Source organism: Coturnix japonica, chromosome 1, assembly GCF_001577835.2.
Source record: "Coturnix japonica isolate 7356 chromosome 1, Coturnix japonica 2.1, whole genome shotgun sequence".
In the NCBI taxonomy this organism is placed as follows: domain Eukaryota; kingdom Metazoa; phylum Chordata; class Aves; order Galliformes; family Phasianidae; genus Coturnix; species Coturnix japonica.
In genome coordinates this window covers 120,285,250-120,305,074 of record NC_029516.1, presented here as the reverse complement: position 1 = coordinate 120,305,074, position 19,825 = coordinate 120,285,250, and the positions used below count along the sequence as shown (strand labels likewise).

The window sequence follows — 19,825 nt, the reverse complement described above, 5'->3', positions numbered from 1 at the left end:
TATTAGTCTTAAATTAAATAAATCTTCAGAATGAAAAGGTGAAATGCGGGTGGTTTTCATTATTATTATTATTATTTCTTGGACTTCGGTCATCAGGGAAGCAGAAGGCCCTGCTTTGTCTTGAAAAACTCCTGCTTTGCTTCCCACTTGTGAAGGATACAAGAGTCGAAATCTCAGACCTAATTCTATTAACTGACGTGAAATAGGTTGCATATAATGTTATCGACTCGTTTGTGTCAGAAACTAAGCTGGTGGAATGTGCTCTACAAGCAGAGTATGAGCAAAGAATCTACACAGAGGAACCTGGAGCAAAACTATGTGTAAAGGTAAACTTAAAGAGTGAAATATATGCGGCGTTGAGGCATTTAAATAAACTCAGTATTCACATTTTAGCCTGATTTAGCCCTTGGTCAGCGATCATGGCTCTGGGCAGCATCTCCACACACATCCAGGGCGGCACGACTCGAGCTCTGTCCCCCCGCCGTGTGGGGCTGTCCGAACGCAGCCGTGATGGCGGCCGTCCCGCGCTCTCTCTCCCGCTCTCTCCCTCATCTCAGCGCCTTATCCCCGTTTCTCGCTGCTCTTTCGGGTCTCTCCGTGTCACAGACCGGCCCGGGGGCCGTTGTGGGAGGCCCCGAGGAGCCGCACTCGCAGCGATCGGCCGCGGGAGGGTGCTGCGGGCCGCGCCGCAGAAGATGTCTGCGCTGTGGTGCTGGTGGCTGCCGGCGCTGCTATGGGGAACCACGGGCGGCTACGTGGTGCTCAGCTCGGTGTCCTGGCCGCTGCCCGAGGAGGGGGGAGCGGCCGACGAGCTGCACAGCTCCTCCACTGAGGAGGCTCTGCCCGGTCTGCTGGAGGAGGCGGGCGGCCTCTGGAAGCAGAGCTTCCCGGCCTCGGCGTACCGGGAGGACGCGGCTCTGGGCTCCGGGGCAGCGGCGCGGCGCTCGGAGCAGGGGGCAGCCCCCTCCCGCATGTTCTCGTACCGCCGGCAGCCCGCAGCACCGCCGGGACGAGCCGCCATCGCCCGCCGCATCGCCCGACACGGAGCATGGGGCTTCGTGGCCTCCCGGGCCGCACACGGAAAGGTACCGCGGGGCGGGGGGGGGCGGGACGGTGTTGGGGGGGGTTCTGGCTTTAAAGTGTTCCCCTTGGTGTTCCCTGGCACTCAGACCCGCTGAGATAGCTTTGGCTGCCTTCTGAACTCGCCCGCAGCCTGCTTCACTTGGTCCTGACTTTGTATTGTCGTTTTAAACTTCAGAGAGCTGGGCTGAGACAGCGGGAGCCTATGTTAGTGTGAAGCAACACACGTTTAACACTGTATCGTTAATTACACGTATACAGCCGCACACAAAACCTCTGTCTGGTTCCACATCAGGCTGTCAGAAATTCCTTTGAGCCCTAAGACTTCAGCGCTGTTGGTTCATGCACTCGGCAGAACCCCTCGGTAGGACAGCTCCCATACGGACTGCAGTCACCTGGAGCATTGCATAAGGATGGGGGATAGGGACGGGGGCTGAACCACAGGGTGGTGGGCATAGAACAGGCTGCACAGGGCAGTGGGAATGGCCCTAAGTGCTGGAGTTCATGAGTGTTTGGACACCACTCTGAGATACAGGGCTTAGATTTGGGGTGGTGCTCTATGGAGCCAGGAGCTGGATGTTGATCCTCATGAGTCCCTTCTGACTCTGGATGTTCTATGACTGTGTAATATTACTGACAGCTGCTGTTTTTGTGTTCTCCCCCATATCTGAAGACACTAGAAAGTAGTAATTCAGTAAATATATGTCTCTTGATGACAGCAGAAGATGGGAGACTGAGTAGCTGGGGGTTGCTGTCCTTCCTGCTAGAGCCCCCTAGGAGATGAACAGCACTGGGAACTGTCTGTGTGCAGAGATGCTGACCATGACTTATTTGGGTTTTGCAGATCCAAGGAATGCCCTATGGGAACCTTTTGCCTATCAGTGACGGTCCTGTCAATAACAGCACTGGGATCCCTTTCTTTTATGTGACACTAAAAGATAACGCAGTGGCAGATCTCCTGAAGGATCCTGTAGCTTCACTGACCCTACCAGAATCAGATGGAAATTTCTGCAGGTAACAGAATTTTATCTGCCAAGTACCACCCTCAGTGAGAACAAATGCAGGCATATACCCTAATGATTCAGTGATTCTATTCAGGAACATTGTTTGCTGGGTGACATTGGTGGTAGGTGGATGGTTGGACTTGTTGATCCTAGATGTCTTTTCCAGTCCTAAGGATTCTATGATTCAATGACTTCAGCTTGGAGGTGTCTCCATGAAATCCAGGTGTTCAAGATCCAGTTATAACTCATAGTGATCTAGTCAATAATGTCTGCAGAGTTTCAAAGGCTGTTGAAGTCAGACTATCACAGAATCATTAAGGTTGGAAAAGACCTCTGAGATCACCCAGTCCAACCAGCAGCCCACCCCCACCATGCCCACTGCCCACATCCCTCAGTGCCACATCCACATGGTTCTTGAACACCTCCAGGGACGGTGACTGCACCACTTCCCTGGGCAGCCTGTGCCACTGCAGCACTGCTCCTTCTGAGAAGAAATCATTCCTAATAACCAACCTGAACCTCCCCTGGTGTGACTTAAGGCCTTACCTCTCATCTTACCATCCTGACACTCTACACGTGTATATCATCAGGTTCAACTGCCAACCCATCACAACCACGCTCACTAAACCATCATAGAATCACTGAATCACAGAATCACCAAGGTTGGAAAAGACCTACAAGATCATCCAGTCCAACCATCCACAAATCACCAACCAGCAATCACTATGTCCCTGAGTGCCATCTCTACTGCCACCTGACAGCTCTGGAAGCTCCACTGGCTGTGTTGTAGCTCCTCAGGACGGAGCTTGGTAAACAACAGTCTGTATTTGTCTCCAGAATATACTCTTTATTTTCTTAAGAGTTAGATGGTGGTGCAAATAATCTTTTCTTAGTCCTGAGCATTAACAGTCATTTCAGGCTAATGTCCCATTCCCAAGGAATGGAAGGCTGCCAGGAAACGACGGCTTCCTCTTGCAATGTAAAGCACCAATACATACTTTCCATCACAATATTTATTAAGGTAATTTATTATTAAGATAATTGATGTTTATTAAGGCTCCAGGAAGACCTCATTGCGTTCTTCCAGTGCTTAAAGGGAGCTTATAAACAGGAAGGAGACCAGCTTTTTACATGGGCAGATAGTGATAGGACAAGGGGAAATGGTTTTAAACTAAAAGAGGGGAGATTTAGATTAGATGTTAGGGGAAAATTCTTTACTTAGAGGGCAGTGAAGCACTAGCACAGCTGCCCAGAGAAGCTTTGTTGCCCTATTCATGGAGGTGCTCAAGGCCAGGTTGGGCAGCCTGAGCTGGTGGGGACTGGGTCTGGCTGGGCTTTGATGTCCTTTCCAACCCAAACCATTCTGTAATTGTATGATAATTCAGCTTTGAATGGTTGAAAAGGTCAACAGAGTGGTAGAGCTAAGACTCTATTACTCCACATTACTCTGTTGCCTAAAATTATTTCATTAAATATTTTGAATTAATCATTTCAAATTGTAATTAAATTTATCAGTTGTTTCATAAAAGGCTAATGGAGCTTATTCTTGCTTCCTAAGCTCTTTCACTCAATCAAATAATGAGCGGAATATCTAGATCAAGTACTTAAAAATGTACGGCCAGCTCCATGTCCCAGCAGCAACACAGATGCCCTATTTTCAGAGGCTCGATACTCAGAGGAGCTACCATTGATGTCAGCTGCTGGTGATGAGCACTTCTGAGAATTACACATGCATTTAGGCACTGGAGTGTGGCCTTTCATCCCTGACTTTAAACATCCACTTTTGAAAGTCTTTGCCTTTTATGTTTTAGCAGCGTTGCTGCTTGATTTACCTGCTTGGGAAGCACCAATTCATGATTCATGATTTATAAAAATATGAAATTCAGATACATCACAACCCTTCAAGTATATTTATTCACTGTCACCCTATCAAGTACCTATTAATTTCCCTAACTAACCACTGATCTGTTGTTCAGTGTGCTTGTGCTTTGTGCTGCAGCACTCTGGGCACTGCTAACCCCTATTCCAGGATGGCTGAAGCCTCTAATTGCCAGTGGCCACATTTATACACTTCTTGCCTCCTCTTTCTCTTGCATCAGCTCTGGGATTTGCCTGACCTTGAGTTCAAGCATAAATCTGAAGAAACTTGCAGTAGCTCACCGGGAGCCAGAGGAACACAAAGGAGAGTGGAGGAGAGAAGGTGGGAGAAAATAGGACACTCCCATTTTAGCATGTAACCATACTCTAAATATCGAGCTTGCTACTGAACAGAGTACAAGGATTCAGAGCCTAATCGCTGCTCCTTGCATTATTTATTTCGTCAGCCCTTTCAGTTTGTTTTTCATTATATCACTGTTGCAACACCATAGCCTTCTGCAGCATCCCAGCACCCCACAGGAAGGCTTCAGCAGCTTCTGCCAGGCTTCTCCTATAGGTACACTGTGTCTGCCAAGGTGTCCAGAGCAGTCGTGTGAGTAGCAGGGAGAATCCTTAGTGAAGGACTTTATGGGGTGACATAGCAGGCTTCTCTCTCCCCCTTGCTATCCCCCTGTTATCCTGAAAGACCTCATATTGTGCTAGATGTTAAGGCAGTATCTGTGAGATTTTCTTCAAAAAGGGAAGTACCCTTTATAGATGGTATTAACATCAGAAGTTCTCTCAGTCTAGGACATTATTAATTGTTTTGATTCCTAAATGATGATGCAAAATAGCTAAAGGAATAATGCTCTACTTGAGAAAGTTCACGTCCTTATATGCCAGCAATGAATTTGGCCTTGCAGCTTGTTTACATGTACAATTTTATTAGAATGTAACTATTAACCTACTCAAAGTTGTATGACTTAAAATAACTGAAAGCTGTTTGACGCTTATAGTCAGTGCTTGTAGGAGTGTTTGGTGCTCTCCTGGAGAATGCTGATGACCTATAGCATACAAAGAGAATCTCTGGCCTTTTGCAAGAAAACACTGCTGTGGTTCTGATAGTCTTCTTGAATCTAATGAGTATCAAGTGACTTGTGTGCTTGTACATCAGTTTGATATTAAATTTAGTCGTGGATTTCATTTGTTCTGGTTCAGAATATACTCAAGTCTCAAACCTTGACAATAATACCCTCTTTCTGGGTTGTGAGGGGATATAGTATAGAGTGGCCTTTTTGGATTTCCAGCCTCAGTACTTAATCATCTGGGAAGAAAGAATTAGACAGCTCAAACTAGTCACTGTGCTAGCTTTTAAAATGAAAGAAAGAGAGCTGTGATACATGGTATCACAGTTGCAATACATCGTGCTGTTGCAGCTATAGCCTGGATTCCTCAACTCTGACCTAGAGATTTCCATTTCCCAGAGGGACACAGTCTGTTCCTCTCTGCAGACGCTCTCTGATGGTCAGGCCGCAGGAGTGTTAGTTAGCGGTGACACTGTGTCTGATCTGATGGCAGATAAATGGATAATGGAGGCAAGAAAAATTAAATGGTTCAAGGCTATAAATAGACTACACAGGCATGCCTATTCTGCAGAAAAACTGAAAAGATCGAGTCTTATTCTTACAGATTTCAAAGGGAACAAGACTGGGCCCTATACTAAAGAATAGAGAGGCTATTGTTCTGAATAAATTTCCCAACACACAAGCTGCTCAGAGGATCTCTTTCCAAGTAAGATCCTGGACCTGCCTCATTACAGCTGCAGTCTGGAAAACGGGCAATTAATTTTAAACATGTGTTGTCTCCCTGACATCAGGTTCAGCACATTCAAGGGGACCAAATGCAGCTTTCTGAGACGAGGAACAGTTACATGACTGCCATGGGCTGGTTTTCACACAAGAGGAAAGGAAAGAGAAGGGATGAGCTGAGTCCATAGGTTTGTTTCCCTTTGCTGTTAGATTGAGGATGGTGTTTCAAATCCAAACTGGGAGTGATTCTGAGTGACCCAGATTCTTCTGCTGATTTATGATGTGCATCAGAGATGGCTCCTTCTGAGCCATTCCACCCATCTTCTGTTTCATCTTCTGCTTGAGGTACAACACTGGCATGAACTAAAGCATCTCCAGCATTTTTGGAGAGCAGCAGGCCACCAGAAGGACTGCTAGAGAGAGCACTTTGGTAGGTGAGAGTTCCTGTTTTTTGGCTGGTTGTTGGCTTACATGAATTGCTGATTTTATTCCTAAGGCAATCCTGAGAGAAAGACATACTGCCCTGGGTGACAGGCACAACCATTGAGGGGTCAGTTGGCAATGTGACATTTATCTGCCTCTCAGCACTGTCGTTGAATCCAAGGATGAACATAACAAAGCAATTTGGCATTGCACCTTTCACAAGGAGATATTATGCATAGAGAAGACGAAAGCTGAATCCAAGCATCCTTTAGTTTGTCAGAAGTTGAGAACAACCTCGTGGTGTTCTGTGGCACAGACACATTCCTAGTTCTGGTATTTATACTGGCCTTTTTCGAGTCATATGCAAATAATTATGTCAGGAGCTGTTCCTGAAAAAAAATATATCTGTATTTAAAAATTCAGGAAGACATCAAATTAGAAAGTCAAATATGAAACCTACTATCATCATGACCCAATGCACACAATATAGCTCCAAATTACTTTGTTGGTTTTTTTTTCTCCTGTATTCTTAAATAACCAGCTTCCCAAAATCCCTGTCTGCTACACCAACATGTGTTTCTATGACTGTGCTTACAGAAACAGTTGATGCTATGATTCTGTTTGTTTTCTGTGAATTGTCTGTGGTTAAACTATATAAAACCTTCCTGGCTTAACCATATAGTTCAACTAAAAGAATAATGGTTGTTACATTCAACAAAGACAAACAAAGTATCTGATATGATGTAAGAAATTACAATTAAAGCATTCTAGAAAGAATTCTCTTCTGGGAACAGACTTAAAACATTTAGACAGGTAGACTATGAGCACTAGATCATTAGGATGCAATGAAGCCATTGTACTCTTCAGCTTCCAAGCCTGACTTGAGGTCCATCATGAAAGACAGCTCTTCTGAAAGCTCAGGTCTTTTGAGTGTCTCTGCTGGCTCTCAAACATGGCTGATAAAGAAATTCTCGTCCAAGCCAGAGCAGAGTGAAACTGCCCTACCATATCCAGCTAAAGGCCAGCAACAGCTTTTCAGATTATGAAATTGCTTTCAGCAGAGATTTTCTTTGACGTTCATGCTGCGTGGATTAGCAGCACCAATGCACTCTTTATGCCTGGGAGACTCCATCAGTTAGTGACGAGCAAATGAAATGAATAAGGAGAATAACTTGCTTTTCAAAATTAATCAGATTTAATAATCAAAATTATGTGCACCCTAAAATAATTCCCAAGGGACGTAGCATTTCCTTTGTTTTTTTTCATGTAGATTTTAGAAGACAAAAAATTCTATGATGCCACAGTAGCTATTTGGGGCGAGGCAGATAGGGGTCCTGCACAGGAGGACAAAGTGCCTTCCTTGTGTGGATGGAAGCAGATGGGGATGAGCAGTGCCAGCAGCAGGTTCATCCTCAGCCAGTCCTAATGGCATAGATTTGTATGGATGCAGCTACCACTGCAGGACAGTCATGGCCCTTATGCCACACATGAGGTTCTCTAAAGTACCAGGAATGGGAATAGGAGCAGTAGAGCTTTCTTCTTGACTCCCCCTTTCTACAGTTGCAGAAAGCTTTTACAGCTTCTTCTCTCTTTTGTTCTGCTCAAGAAGTAGAGGTGTAAAGTTTCCTACTGGAAGGATGGAAAGTTCTGTCTCTTCAGGAGAGAGAAGTAGCTCCTCAGTGGGAAAAGCAAACTGGGGGAGAACAGAGAGATTCCCATCTACAGATCCCTGTTTCCTCCACCAGTCCCTGGAGCATCACTGAATACTCCCACCTTCCTACTGATTCCTTCTTGGGAACACTTGGTAGTCTTTCTCAAGTGCTTCCCAAACTCTTCTTTTGCTTTTACTGCTGATCTCTGCCAATCTGTTTTAACTTAGTAATGGACTGCAGAGGCCAAGGATAAGGGTAATACACAGGGAGACCATGTGCCAGGTCATAATCAGTCAAAGAAGGGATCTCAAATACAAAAAGGGATCCCTAACAAAGTCCCAATACCATCACCTTGTGAACCCATAGAATGACGTCAGCCTGAACCATACATTCATCAGATCTGCACTTAGCTAGTTTTGGTACAGGAACCTTCTAATTATAATCTACAAGGTGGCTTGTGCAGTAAACAATTTAATGAGTAGGTAGCACTCTTTGCCCTGAACCACTCTTGAACTGTGACTCAGAAAGTGCAGAAGCGGTATGCAGTAAAATAAGTGGGACGTGTTCATCAGCAGAATGCTTCCCATCATTATTGAGAAGCATATTCACTTGGACACTGGTTTGCCCATAGCTCAGCAGAGCTAGCTAAGAAGGAACTCTGAGGCTCAGCTGAATGGAAGTGAATGCAGCTCTCTCTCCAACTTCACGTGCTCAGAGAAGAGAACTGCCCAGGCTGGGTCTAACTCTGCATACCTCGTTTGTTCACCAGAAGCAGAGGAACAGAGAAAATCAATTCTTCTCTCTTCACAAATCAGATGAATAATTAAGAGAATGTCTCTTAATGCACCATGTTCTTATAAAGTGCATAAGCTGAATCCTCTTCCATTTTCATCTGGCTTCAGTTAATTTCTGCAAGAAGGTGTATATATTTTATATAAGCATAAATAAATAATCGCGTTCCTTATAGATTTGTCTTGTTCCACAAGTCGTTGCTTTCTCTTCCCTTCAGTTCTTGTCTTATCACAGCCTTCATGAAGCCCTCTCCAGGGCTGTAGAAGACCTGATTCTCTGTCCAGGACCTAAGAAGTCATCTATGGTTTCCTTGGCATGGGGACTGTGCTGTCAGCATGCCTTCCCTTCCTATGGCTCTGCCTCCCCCACAGCCCCCATCAGCAGTGCACAAATCTTATATAAAGCTGTTCTTGCACTCCTTGTCCTTGAGCCAACCAAGGCAAAAGGAACTCAATGACTGAGAGCTGAATGTGGATCTATTTAGATAGAAGGCAAGAAATAACCAGGGAATGTATGACTTCACATCTATTGATGTGAAGGAGGGGTACTTTAGTAAATATACCTTTAACTTTATCCTTAACATTCCTTCATTATCTTTAGTAAAATTATAAGCCATGTCACTGTATCCCCTTACTCTTAAGAAATAAAACCCATGTGTACATAAATTACAGCAGTAACAGCAGTGAAAATTCAAGACCCATTCACAATACAGTTAGAAGAGATTTAACTTTTAGGGTTTTATTATTCTTCAGAAACTATGAAAGTAATCACACATTACTAGGGAAATGCTATGCCAAAAGTGACGCAGAAACAGATTTATCTCCGAATTTGAAGAGCTCCTTTGACTGAAAAAAGTACTAATGTTAGTGGAAGATTAGAATACAAGGTCAGTGTTCTGAGACAGAAAACCTATGATAAGAGGCAGTGTTAAAAGCAAAGCCAGACAAGTAATAATACTAGATTCATATGTGTGGTTGTCCCTGTTCAGCACTTCTAAGCTTCATCGTGCATGTTTTTAACAAACAATTTGCCTCATTTCCCAGAAAAATAAACTTCTGCCTCTCCAGAACATTGCTCAGTTGTGCAAAATTCAGTCTGAATAACTTCTACTGCGAATGGTAGTATTGTGTGTGTCAGTGTAACACCCTGAGAAGAGAGAATAACATATAGAAAACTAAAGACAGAAGGAGGCAGGGAAAAATATACAGCAATAAAAAGATTCCAGATATAGATGCACAGTGTGTGGGTTTTGTCATCAGCCATATATGAAGAGTGCTGCTTTTCCTGTAAATCAGGCGAAAGACACATCTGACACCCTACCAGGCAAAGAAATCTCTTAAGAAAGGCAAGTATCATTCACTGCATACCAGCAACAACAAGTCAATTGTCAACTCAAAAATCAGCAAGTACTGAGAGTTAATGATTATTTGCACGAGAAGATCAAATAATTGCCATTTGAGAAGGTATCAAACCTCTTGCTGCTCCTACGTTCAGCCTTATTTATCACCTTGATCACTCTGTGAAATGAAGACATTCTTTAATATAATCCCTGAAAGCAGCTAACATTTTACCTAGGAGCTGTACCAGACAAAAGCAGTTGCAAATAGTTCTCCCCGCTTCCAGCTGTTTTATGGCACTGCTAGGCTATGGATAAAAATGGTTTTCATATCCAAAGTGTTATTTGCTTAAAGCAAATGTTTGAACTGCAGTTTTGCTAGTGAGAACTTCCATATTCTTAAGACTCAATGAGTTAAAAGTATAAAAATGCATATGGTGCCAAGGTGATAGGATGAGAAGTGATGGCTTCAAGTTGCACCAGGGGATGTTCAGGTTGGAAAGAGGGAAAAAGATTATATCAGGAAGAGTGGTGAGGCTATCACTGGAACAGTGGAAGTAGAACAGACTGCCCAGGGAAGTCTTGGAGTCCATGGAGGTGTTCAATAAATGTGTGGATGTACTGCAGAAAACAGGGCTGCTGTTTATGGATGTGAACATAAAGTCTGAGCTTGATTCTCGGTGGCTGACCTTCACAGAATCACAGAATTATCAAGGTTGGAAAAGACCTAGAAGATCATCTAGTCCAACCATTACCAATACTTCCCAGCTAAACCATATTCATCAACACAACATCCAGACGTTTCTTGAACACTCCCATGGTCGGTGACCTTCCTCCCACGTGTGGCAGAGGAAAAGGAGCGCAAGTGCAGTTTGTCCAGACATCGTTAAGCTGAACACCACCTTCAGAGAACAGCTGCTCCAGCTTGAACAGGATGCTGAAAAAACAGCCTAGAGATGATGCGACTGCAAACAGCTCTTTGGATCTTGGGCTACAGACTGTGCCAAGTGCTCACTGGGCATAGCTGAGTATCAATCAGCCTGTTGTATTTCCTTGCATATTTCTGTTTGTGGTCCTATCTATAAAAGCAGACACTTTATCCAGTAAGCTACGTAGTCTTTCATAACCATCTGTGGGGAATCTGCAGGTGTTAAATTAGCTGCAGGAGGATGCCCATATGTTTCCTGCATGTGATAGGCACATATTGAGAGTTACAACAAAAAAAGCCATTGCAGATTGCACACGGTTAAGGCTAAAGGGCTCAAGCCGAGATCTTTAAGTAAAACTGCACACAAATGAGATGTAATTTACTGCACTGCTTCAGATTAAAACGGAGAACAAGAAATGCAATTTTCATTTCCTAAAGGGCTAATGTTTGTGAGTGGGGACCCAGTCCTGGGCAATGCTGAGCAGTCTCAGTGTGCTGACAATGAGCCATGGAGATGTTCAGCACATTCAGGAGCAGGCCTTTGTAGTCATTTCATGAAACTTTTTAGCAATTTGTCAGTTTACATATGATTTATATCACTGTACCATAAAAGTCAGAGTCAGCGGTTGTGCCATAGATACTAATGGGAGTTATTTGTTATGACTGTATAGAAAGAGCCAAAAAGCAACAAGTACCTTCCCTGTCTCAGTTTGAAGGATTAATGCAGTTAGATATATTTTTTTAATAGACCTTCCTTGTCTCTCTTTCTCTCACTCTTTATTTTTTTATTCGTTCTGTGGTGAAGAGCAATGTAAAGCAGTTGAAAAATGGATAGAAATGAACAAGAATTGATTTTCTAGGACAGGCAGAAGGAAAAATGACACACAAATACAAGTATGCGTAGTTATTTTGTAGGCACAGCCATATGTCACCTCACTAATTCTTTTCAGAGTCCTGAATTAGAGTCTGCATGTATGTCTGGAAAACCTGCCACAGGGATCTCTTGGAAAGAGTCTACTGCAAAGATGGCGAAGGGCCTGGAGCATCTCCCCTATGAAGAAAGGCTAAGTGAACTGGGTCTGTTCTGGCTTGAGAAAAGAAGACTGAGAGGGGACCTGATCCAGGTCTATAAATATCTGAGGCGTGGGGAGCAAAGTGGCAAGGCTGGGCTCTTTTCAGCAGTGTGTGGAGACAATGTACAGTGAGGGTGACAGAGCACTGGAACAGGCTGCCCAGGGAGGTGGTGGAGTCTCCTTCTCTGGAGATATTCAAGACCCGCCTGGACGCCTACCTGTGTGACGTGGTGTAGGGAGCCTGCTTTGGCAGGGGGGTTGGACTCGATGGTCTCTAGAGGTCCCTTCCAGCCCCTACAGTTCTGTGATTCTGTGATTTTCACATTTTAAAAATATATTTATTAAGGCAGTTTTTAAAAGCATACACTAAGGCTAAGCAAATGTCTAGAGCGGAGATCTACATCAGGTGAGTATTCTGTCAACAGACCCCCCGAACAACTGAGGGCAGAAAAGACCTGCAAGGTGTGAGAAACTTTTGCAGTTCTTAATATTTATGTAAAAGCAAATAAAACAAGCTATTACACATGAGCATTTTTTCTCTGTGCACAGAAAAAACGTAGTTGATCCGGAGGATCCAAGGTGCGCCAGACTGACACTCACAGGACAGATGGTCACAGTGCCTCCAGAGGAAACGGAATTTGCCAAGCAAGCAATGTTTTCTAGGTCTGTATGTGATATGCATAGAGTGTAGTACAGTCTGCAAATTTGAGACAAATATGTAGATGTGGCCATTTGGTATGAAAAGCTGAGAAGTAACAAGCCCAATTTACTTTGGGGGCAACAAAGTATGCTGAGACTTTGCTGCTTTGAAACCACAAGCATAGCTTCACAACCTCCTTTTACCTACTGAGGCAAGTAATACGGAGACAGTTACTAAATGTTAGATATAAGTAGAACATGTGTTTTGTAATCATGTGGCTCTGAGGAGAGATTCCATGAGTACGGAGTGCATTTGTTAAGTGGGACACTGCATTTAGTAATTCTGCCTCAGCACAGCACAGGAATTGCTCCTAATCCTGACAGTAGCCAGAGCTCTGCTTCCTTCCAGGTACCAGACAGAAGCCTATATGCTTCTGTAAGGCCAAACCTAGTGGTTTGGAAACAAGATTATGGATTGTCGGCTTCTCATCTCCTGGAAACTCTGCAACCCGATAGCAAACAATTTGTCCTTCCCAGCACTGCAGTTCTTGACACCTCCAAATGAGCTACACTGGAGAATAAATGAGTGTGCTGTCAGGCTGGGCCTGAGAGAAATATAGGTCCTAAAAGACATAGCAAGTGGTTGCACAAAGAGACTGTGCATAAGAACTACTTCCAAAGCCATAATATTTACAGAACACAGGCTCCGGTCAACAAACACAAAGCACAACCCTGACACCATTCACCTCATATCCAGTGTGTGCCCCACACCCTCAAGTCTGGCCTGTTTTTATCAGTGTAACAGGTATTAAAAGCCCAAACCTCAGTTGGGACACACACCTACAACACAAGCTGTCCTCCAAGACTTGTCCTGCCCAGTACAGCAAGTACTGTGGGGAAACTGGGATGTGCTGACATCCAGCATGGCCCAGATGCAATGTTCTCTCTGGCCTGCTGGGAAGGATCTGGGTAAACAGGTTTTAACAGGGTGGCATGAACAACAGGGTCAATCTTGAGAGAATGAGGAAGCTGCAAGAGAAAAGCAGGCAGGACAACTTAATTCTAGGTCTAGGTAGTGGTGGTCCAGCATAGAAGAAGGGCACACCAAATGGATGTGATCATAGGATAACCAAATACGGTCCCCCATCATAAAGTCCAGTGCTGCAGACCAGTGCTTCTAAGCAGCCTTCGTTTTTTCAGATGCTCTGTAAGGAATAAACATATACACTGCAGCTGCTCAAAGGACTCCTTGGGGAAAACCCACAGGCAGCTGCCAAAATAGCTGGGTGGTCGTGGAGATGAATGTAGTTGACTTCAAGGAAGTGGGCTCTGCTGTTAAGCCAAATTTGGTCAACACCGTCAGAGTGCCCCGTCATCCCGGTGGTAATTAATGGATAAACAGAGAAGCTGCTCCAGGTGATTGCCTGGAGGTGATGCAGGTGGAGGGCTGAGCTGCACCCTCAGCAGAGCCATAAGCTTCTCCCAGAATTAGGCATTAAACCTTCCATACTATCCAATAGATCAGACACAGATAGCTGTGCTTAAATATGTGGTCTGGGTGCCTGTAGGACACCAGCAAATCTGCAACAAAATAATTTGCCTGTGGCTGCTCAGGAATTGGTATAGGTTGTAATAATCCCTGCAGCCTTTCCTTGGCCTGAGTGTGGATACTGCATCTCCAATGACCTGCACGTGGCCTCAAGCTTCCACCCTCCTTCCTTACAAAAAATATAGGCTCACCAAGGAAGGAAGTGGAATACTGAATAAAACCACAGCCGAAACCATACTCCATATATGCCTTTAAGGCCGTTGTTTCTGGTGGACCACCATCATCTGGAGCCAAAAGGAAAGGAGCATCTGGGAACAGCTCAGTGAAATAATAACACACCCAGAAGATGATAAGGTTGCTGCTTGTTTTTGCTCATAACCATGAAAAGAACAAAACAACAATAACAAAAACCACCTGAATTCTGTCAGCAACGCCCTTGAGATGCCCACAGACAGCTTAGGGGAGGCTGACTGGACAACAGGGAGTTACTGGAACCCCCTCATCATGTTTTAAGCTGTAGTTTTAGTCACATTGAGGCGTGGAACACCATAAACCTTATTTCAAGGCAGAGCAAAAAAAGATGAATGATGGTGACTGTCAGACTTTGAGTTTCCTTCTGACCAAGCACACTAGGCTGAAGAATAAAGCAGACAAGGCATATGATTTGGTGCATCTTTTAATATATATATATATTCTTTGTCCTTCCAGGCACCCAGTGATAAGAAAGTGGCCTCGTAGCTACGAATGGTTCTTCATGAAAATGAATATTGAGCACGTCTGGCTTCAGAGCTGGTATGGAGGTGTTTCTACCATTGCAGTAGAAGAGTATTTAAAAGCAGTTCCAAGTAAAGCTTGATTGAATGGGCTTTGAGGGAGAGATTGATAGTGTTTCCTTTCTGAACACTTTACAAATTTCACTCTGAATGGTTATTTTACAGTGATATATATACTTTATTTTCAAAAGGCTTCAAAATAGCTCTGTCTTACGTGGAGCAGGGTGAAAATAAGCCAACACAGACTTTCAAATTATAAAGGAGAGGTAGACAGCAGCCCTACCCTGCAATGTAGAAACACGTCATTTCAAACAGGCAATGTATCATCTTGAATGCTTTATGTGTTTGTTTAGAGTTTCAGTTTTTCTTTTCTTTACATGCAGTCACTCACTAACTATAATGTTCTGTTTCACATAGAAGGCAAACTTGCCTATTCAAAACCCTCCATGTATTGTGGAAGTATTATTGCTGCTCAGTCTCTCTATCTAGAAGCACTCTCTGCAAAACCTAATAACTGCACCTTTAGATACTGAAGTTGTTGAAGGATTGTGCTAAAACTGCTCTCGTTTGCTAACTTGTATTTTCCACATGCATTTTTTTCCTAGTTGCCCTAATTTGATATTTCACTCGGAAATTGAGTAGAAAGGCTCCAAAGACTATTTGTGAGGAATAAAATGCAAGCTGCTCAAACAACACAACTTCAGTAGAACTTGTTTTCTACTGACACAAAGCTGGTTATACATGTTAAGAGCCAAAACCAAACCAGGCTCACAGGGATTATCCCAATACAACCATAAACATTATCCTAAGAAGAACTGAAGGATTCTCAGCTAGTCTGTTTCTGTTATGAAAGACAAAAAGTCTATCAATAGCCCGCAGTCCCCAATTTTTTGTACCCCATCTCCAGCCACCGCTTTATTTTTTAACTTGTTTATGTAATGGGCTTCTGTAAAACCTCACCAACAAATCTAGGTGTGGAGCCAGTCCCTTAATTCCCATTTCTTCCCTAAGTTTTAAAGGGTTTGTTCATGGTTGGTTCGTTCGTTCGTTTATTTATTTATTTATTTATTTATTTATTTAAGAAGTCTGAAGAGAGATATTTCAGACCATAGAATGGCCTGGGTTGAAAAGGACCCTAATGATCATCCAATTTCAACCCCCCCTGCTATGTGCAGGGTTGCCAACCACTAGATCATCAAAATACTCAGTTTCCTAGCAATCTTATTCTGCAATTCCTAATGGTGTGATAGAGGAAAAGGTCCCGTGGCTAGCTGGTCACATCATGACACAGTTTGAAAAGGCTGCTTTCCTTGTTAGGTTAAGAAAGAGGCAGATTGAGATGGCTTTCTCTGTGTCTCTGGGAGGGAAGCAGAGCCCTTGGCACTAGTCCACACCGAGGCAGGCATGAGTAGTGTGAGTTTCTCAGTGAGTGACCTGAGTTTTTACAGGTTAATCCCTGGCCAGAGCTCCAAGGCTGCTCAGGGAGCTGTGACCACCTGGAAGCCAATTAAGTGTAGCTGAGCTTATTTTGGTTCAGGCATGAAGAACATAATTCTCTGAACAAATCTGGGCACTGTGCTGTTTTAACTTCCAGGGCTACTTAGATCTTGGCTTCAAGTCTGCAGGCATCACAAATGTTCCTAATATTCTGTAAGAACTGAAGGAAGATGTAGGGGAGAAACTTTCTTTAGACATTTGGTAAGCATTTTTTTTCTTGTCTTATTGCCAGCGAGTCTGCAGATCTCTTGCAGAGGTAATTACACAAGAGGAGGAAGTGTCCTGTCTGAATGTATTTCCCGTATTTTCTTGGCAGATGAGCAGCATCCTCCCATCTAAACTTGTCCCTGAATCTGGTGCTGTGTAGTCCCGAATCAGTACAAACGTATAGAATACCATTCAGTGAAATCATTCTTGATTCGAATAATTTTGCCACGGACATCTTTGTGCACTATGGAATTGACCCTTTGTCCACTAGGTTTAATGGGACTTTCAAAACAGAGGTCAGTAGGCAGAGTCCTTGGCTCTCAAAGGGAATCTCCACAGGTCCAAGCTACATATTCCTGTGCTTCCATCCTTATGCAGCTTGGTAACAGGGATGTATTATCCATTACTGACTAACGCTCTTGCCTTAAAGCAGTAAGGGAGTGTGTTTAGATACTTAGATAAAGAGTTTTACCTGTTTAAGAAGCGTGTGCTAGAAGAAAGGTTTTGAATTCATACTACTTTCTGTGTCCCTGCACAGTTAGATTAATTGGAGGCATATACCGTGTTATAAATTGACACATTCATCGGTGAGCTTTTCTATACCGACAAGCCTTGAGATTCTTGTCAGAAGCTCAAGACACAAAGCAGGAATGTCACGTAAAGTGACAAAAGAGCCTTCATAAAGAAACACTGCTGTAAATCACATCTCATGCTTTCTTCTTCCAAGGAATAGCTTCCATTAAAGTTCTTGAAAGTCTCCAGAAATTCATCAAAACTATCATGTGCAGATTTTTGAATGGAATTTTCCAGAGCACAAAAAGGGGAAGACACAGTCGGTGATTTGTTTAACCATGCTTTACATTATTAATTACACACTACTTCCATTTTTTTCCATAAAGAGGCAAATGTATCAACTGATATCGGCCGTCATAGGCCAAATGATGTTTGTAAAAGCTCTTAATTGAAAGAGTCTTATTAAGATAGAATAATGAGATCAGATTTCCTTGAGACTGTGAAGGGTCTCATCTTGCTTCAGCTTAAGTCAGTAGCAGAACTCCTATTTATTTGTTGTGCTTTGGTTATTAGATCAAAGAACTATTTTTAGAAGGCCTGGATAAGCTCTGGCAAATTTATTAAGTATTTCAGCTGGTTGATATGTAACTTATTGCCACGTGTCCTGTATTTTACTTATTTCTTTAGCTTCCCCAAAAACACTTGTTGTGCAACACCTATTATTTAAAACTTCAGCTGGGGTTTTGCAATATTTAAGAGATGCACTTAATCATGTCTGTGTTATTTGCTGAGAAAAAGGAAGACAAAGCTCTGAACCCTGTGCTCAAATGTTTTGCTAAATTGTGCACACATCATGCATGCACAGTATTTAAGCACAGCTAGTCTCAACTGCTGTTCTTATTTAACCAAAGAATACTCCATTACTGATGAAATTTTCATCACTTAGCTGGATGAAGTCCCGTATGTTTTATTTCTGGATGTGTACTGCAATCTGCAATGCATTTTGATTTCTAAAGATACTGAATGTTAACAAAACATTGAGGCCTATCGAGGACAAAATGCAAATAAAAACAGTTTTCAAAGAGGAACTGCAGTTAGTATATCCTTAAGTGTGTGGTATGCGCCCGAGTAGCTTATTATTATTATTATTATTATTATTATTATTATTATTATTATTATTATTATTATTATTATTATTATTATTATTATTATTGACAGCCATTCAAATTTCTATTTTTCTGTTTTCCCGAACCAAGCTAATTTCTTCCAAAGCACTTCTGGGAACAGAGAATCAGATCTGTCTCGGTGTAGCTTCCCATCTCTCTGGGGATGAAGCAGCTGGGCACCTTCTATCTCCCTTTCATCTTCTCAGTTCTATCAGCTCTGTTTTCAGCATGGCAATTAATTGTTATTATTAACAACATCCGTTGTTCCTTTCTGCCCAAGGAGACTGAGCCGGCACCTATCAGGTGTGCATTAATGGTGTTTTGGAAGATTCCTCAGTGCTATTTTTTTCCACTGCTAGCCTTACTCTTGTAAGTTCTTGTTACAGCTTGTTCTTTTCTGTCTGCTTCCCTCCGGCAAGATTTCTTAAGCCCAGGCTGACAATTTACCTTTTCATTCTGTTTTCCCGCACCATCTCCTTTCAACAAAATCCAAGCTCCTCCACTACAGTCTACTTCATTAAAAAAAGAAATAAAAGAGGCATAGGGAACAGCTTGTGCTTCCTATTTACACCTTACAATCTTTGTCCTGTCATTGGTTGGACTTCATTCTCTGTGAAGCTCGTGACAATAGTTTCCTAACCTGTACAAACCGCAATCAGCATCGTTTTCTTGTTTTCAATGACTCCATACTGTCCAAAGAACATTCCACACAGACGTTCCTTTCATTTTCACTTAATTTTATTTTACCTCCGTCCCATTTCTGGAGCAATGTCTATTTTGATTACACAAAGTACCTTTCACTTTTTTTTTTTTTATCCAGAAAATTCTCACATGAACTACACTTTTGGGTTCACTAAAAATACTGACATTTTTTTTTCAACCTGCTTTTTGCCAAACACCTTCTGGCTCCTTCCAAATTCTGCTGCGTGCTGTTGTTCAACACTGTCAGTCTCTACCTCCTCTGCTCTGCCACTAACTCCATTCACCATCTCCCATTTAATGTCCTCTGGCGTTTTCCCTCATTTTTTCCTTCATTAACTACTTTTGCAGTTCAGATTTATCCTCAACAGCCCCTTACTGTGCTCCATAGATCTGTCCTGACTGTCATCTTGACTTTGTTACTTTGATCTGGTTCTCACTATGCTCAGTGCCTTTGGAGAGAGTCCCAAAACTATACTGCCAAGTATTTGGGGAGAATGCTTGAGTTACTTTGAAGAATAGTTGAGGGTTTAAGTTTTGTGGGGTTTTTTTTGTGTTATTGTTTTTTGTTTTTTTTTAACTGGATTTATTTTACCACTGACTGTAAGCCAGAACATGGGGCACAAGGGCCTTGATGCAGACAGAGCAGAGCAGGCCTGCTGGCACTAAGGATTTACTGAGCTCAAGGCCTTTATCCCAGTACACCCTCCTCGGAAAGTAGGCCAGGTGCTGCCAGATCTACAGTTATGATTTAGGAAGAAGACAGAGATCTGTCAACACTGTTGGACAGCGTATGTAGCCAACTGTGATGACACAACTGTTGACTTTT

At 43.0% G+C, this 19,825-nt stretch overlaps 1 protein-coding gene across 1 annotated transcript; it reads left to right on the top strand.

Annotated features, from left to right (window-relative positions):
- Positions 1-533: 533 nt before the first annotated feature.
- Positions 534-18,219, top strand: CREG2 (cellular repressor of E1A stimulated genes 2). The gene is made up of 4 exons (XM_015850325.2): positions 534-1,085; positions 1,925-2,094; positions 12,503-12,616; positions 14,850-18,219. The coding sequence occupies exons 1-4, from the start codon at positions 696-698 to the stop codon at positions 14,995-14,997; spliced, it is 822 nt and encodes a 273-aa protein (XP_015705811.1). The 5' UTR covers positions 534-695; the 3' UTR covers positions 14,998-18,219.
- Positions 18,220-19,825: the final 1,606 nt, after the last annotated feature.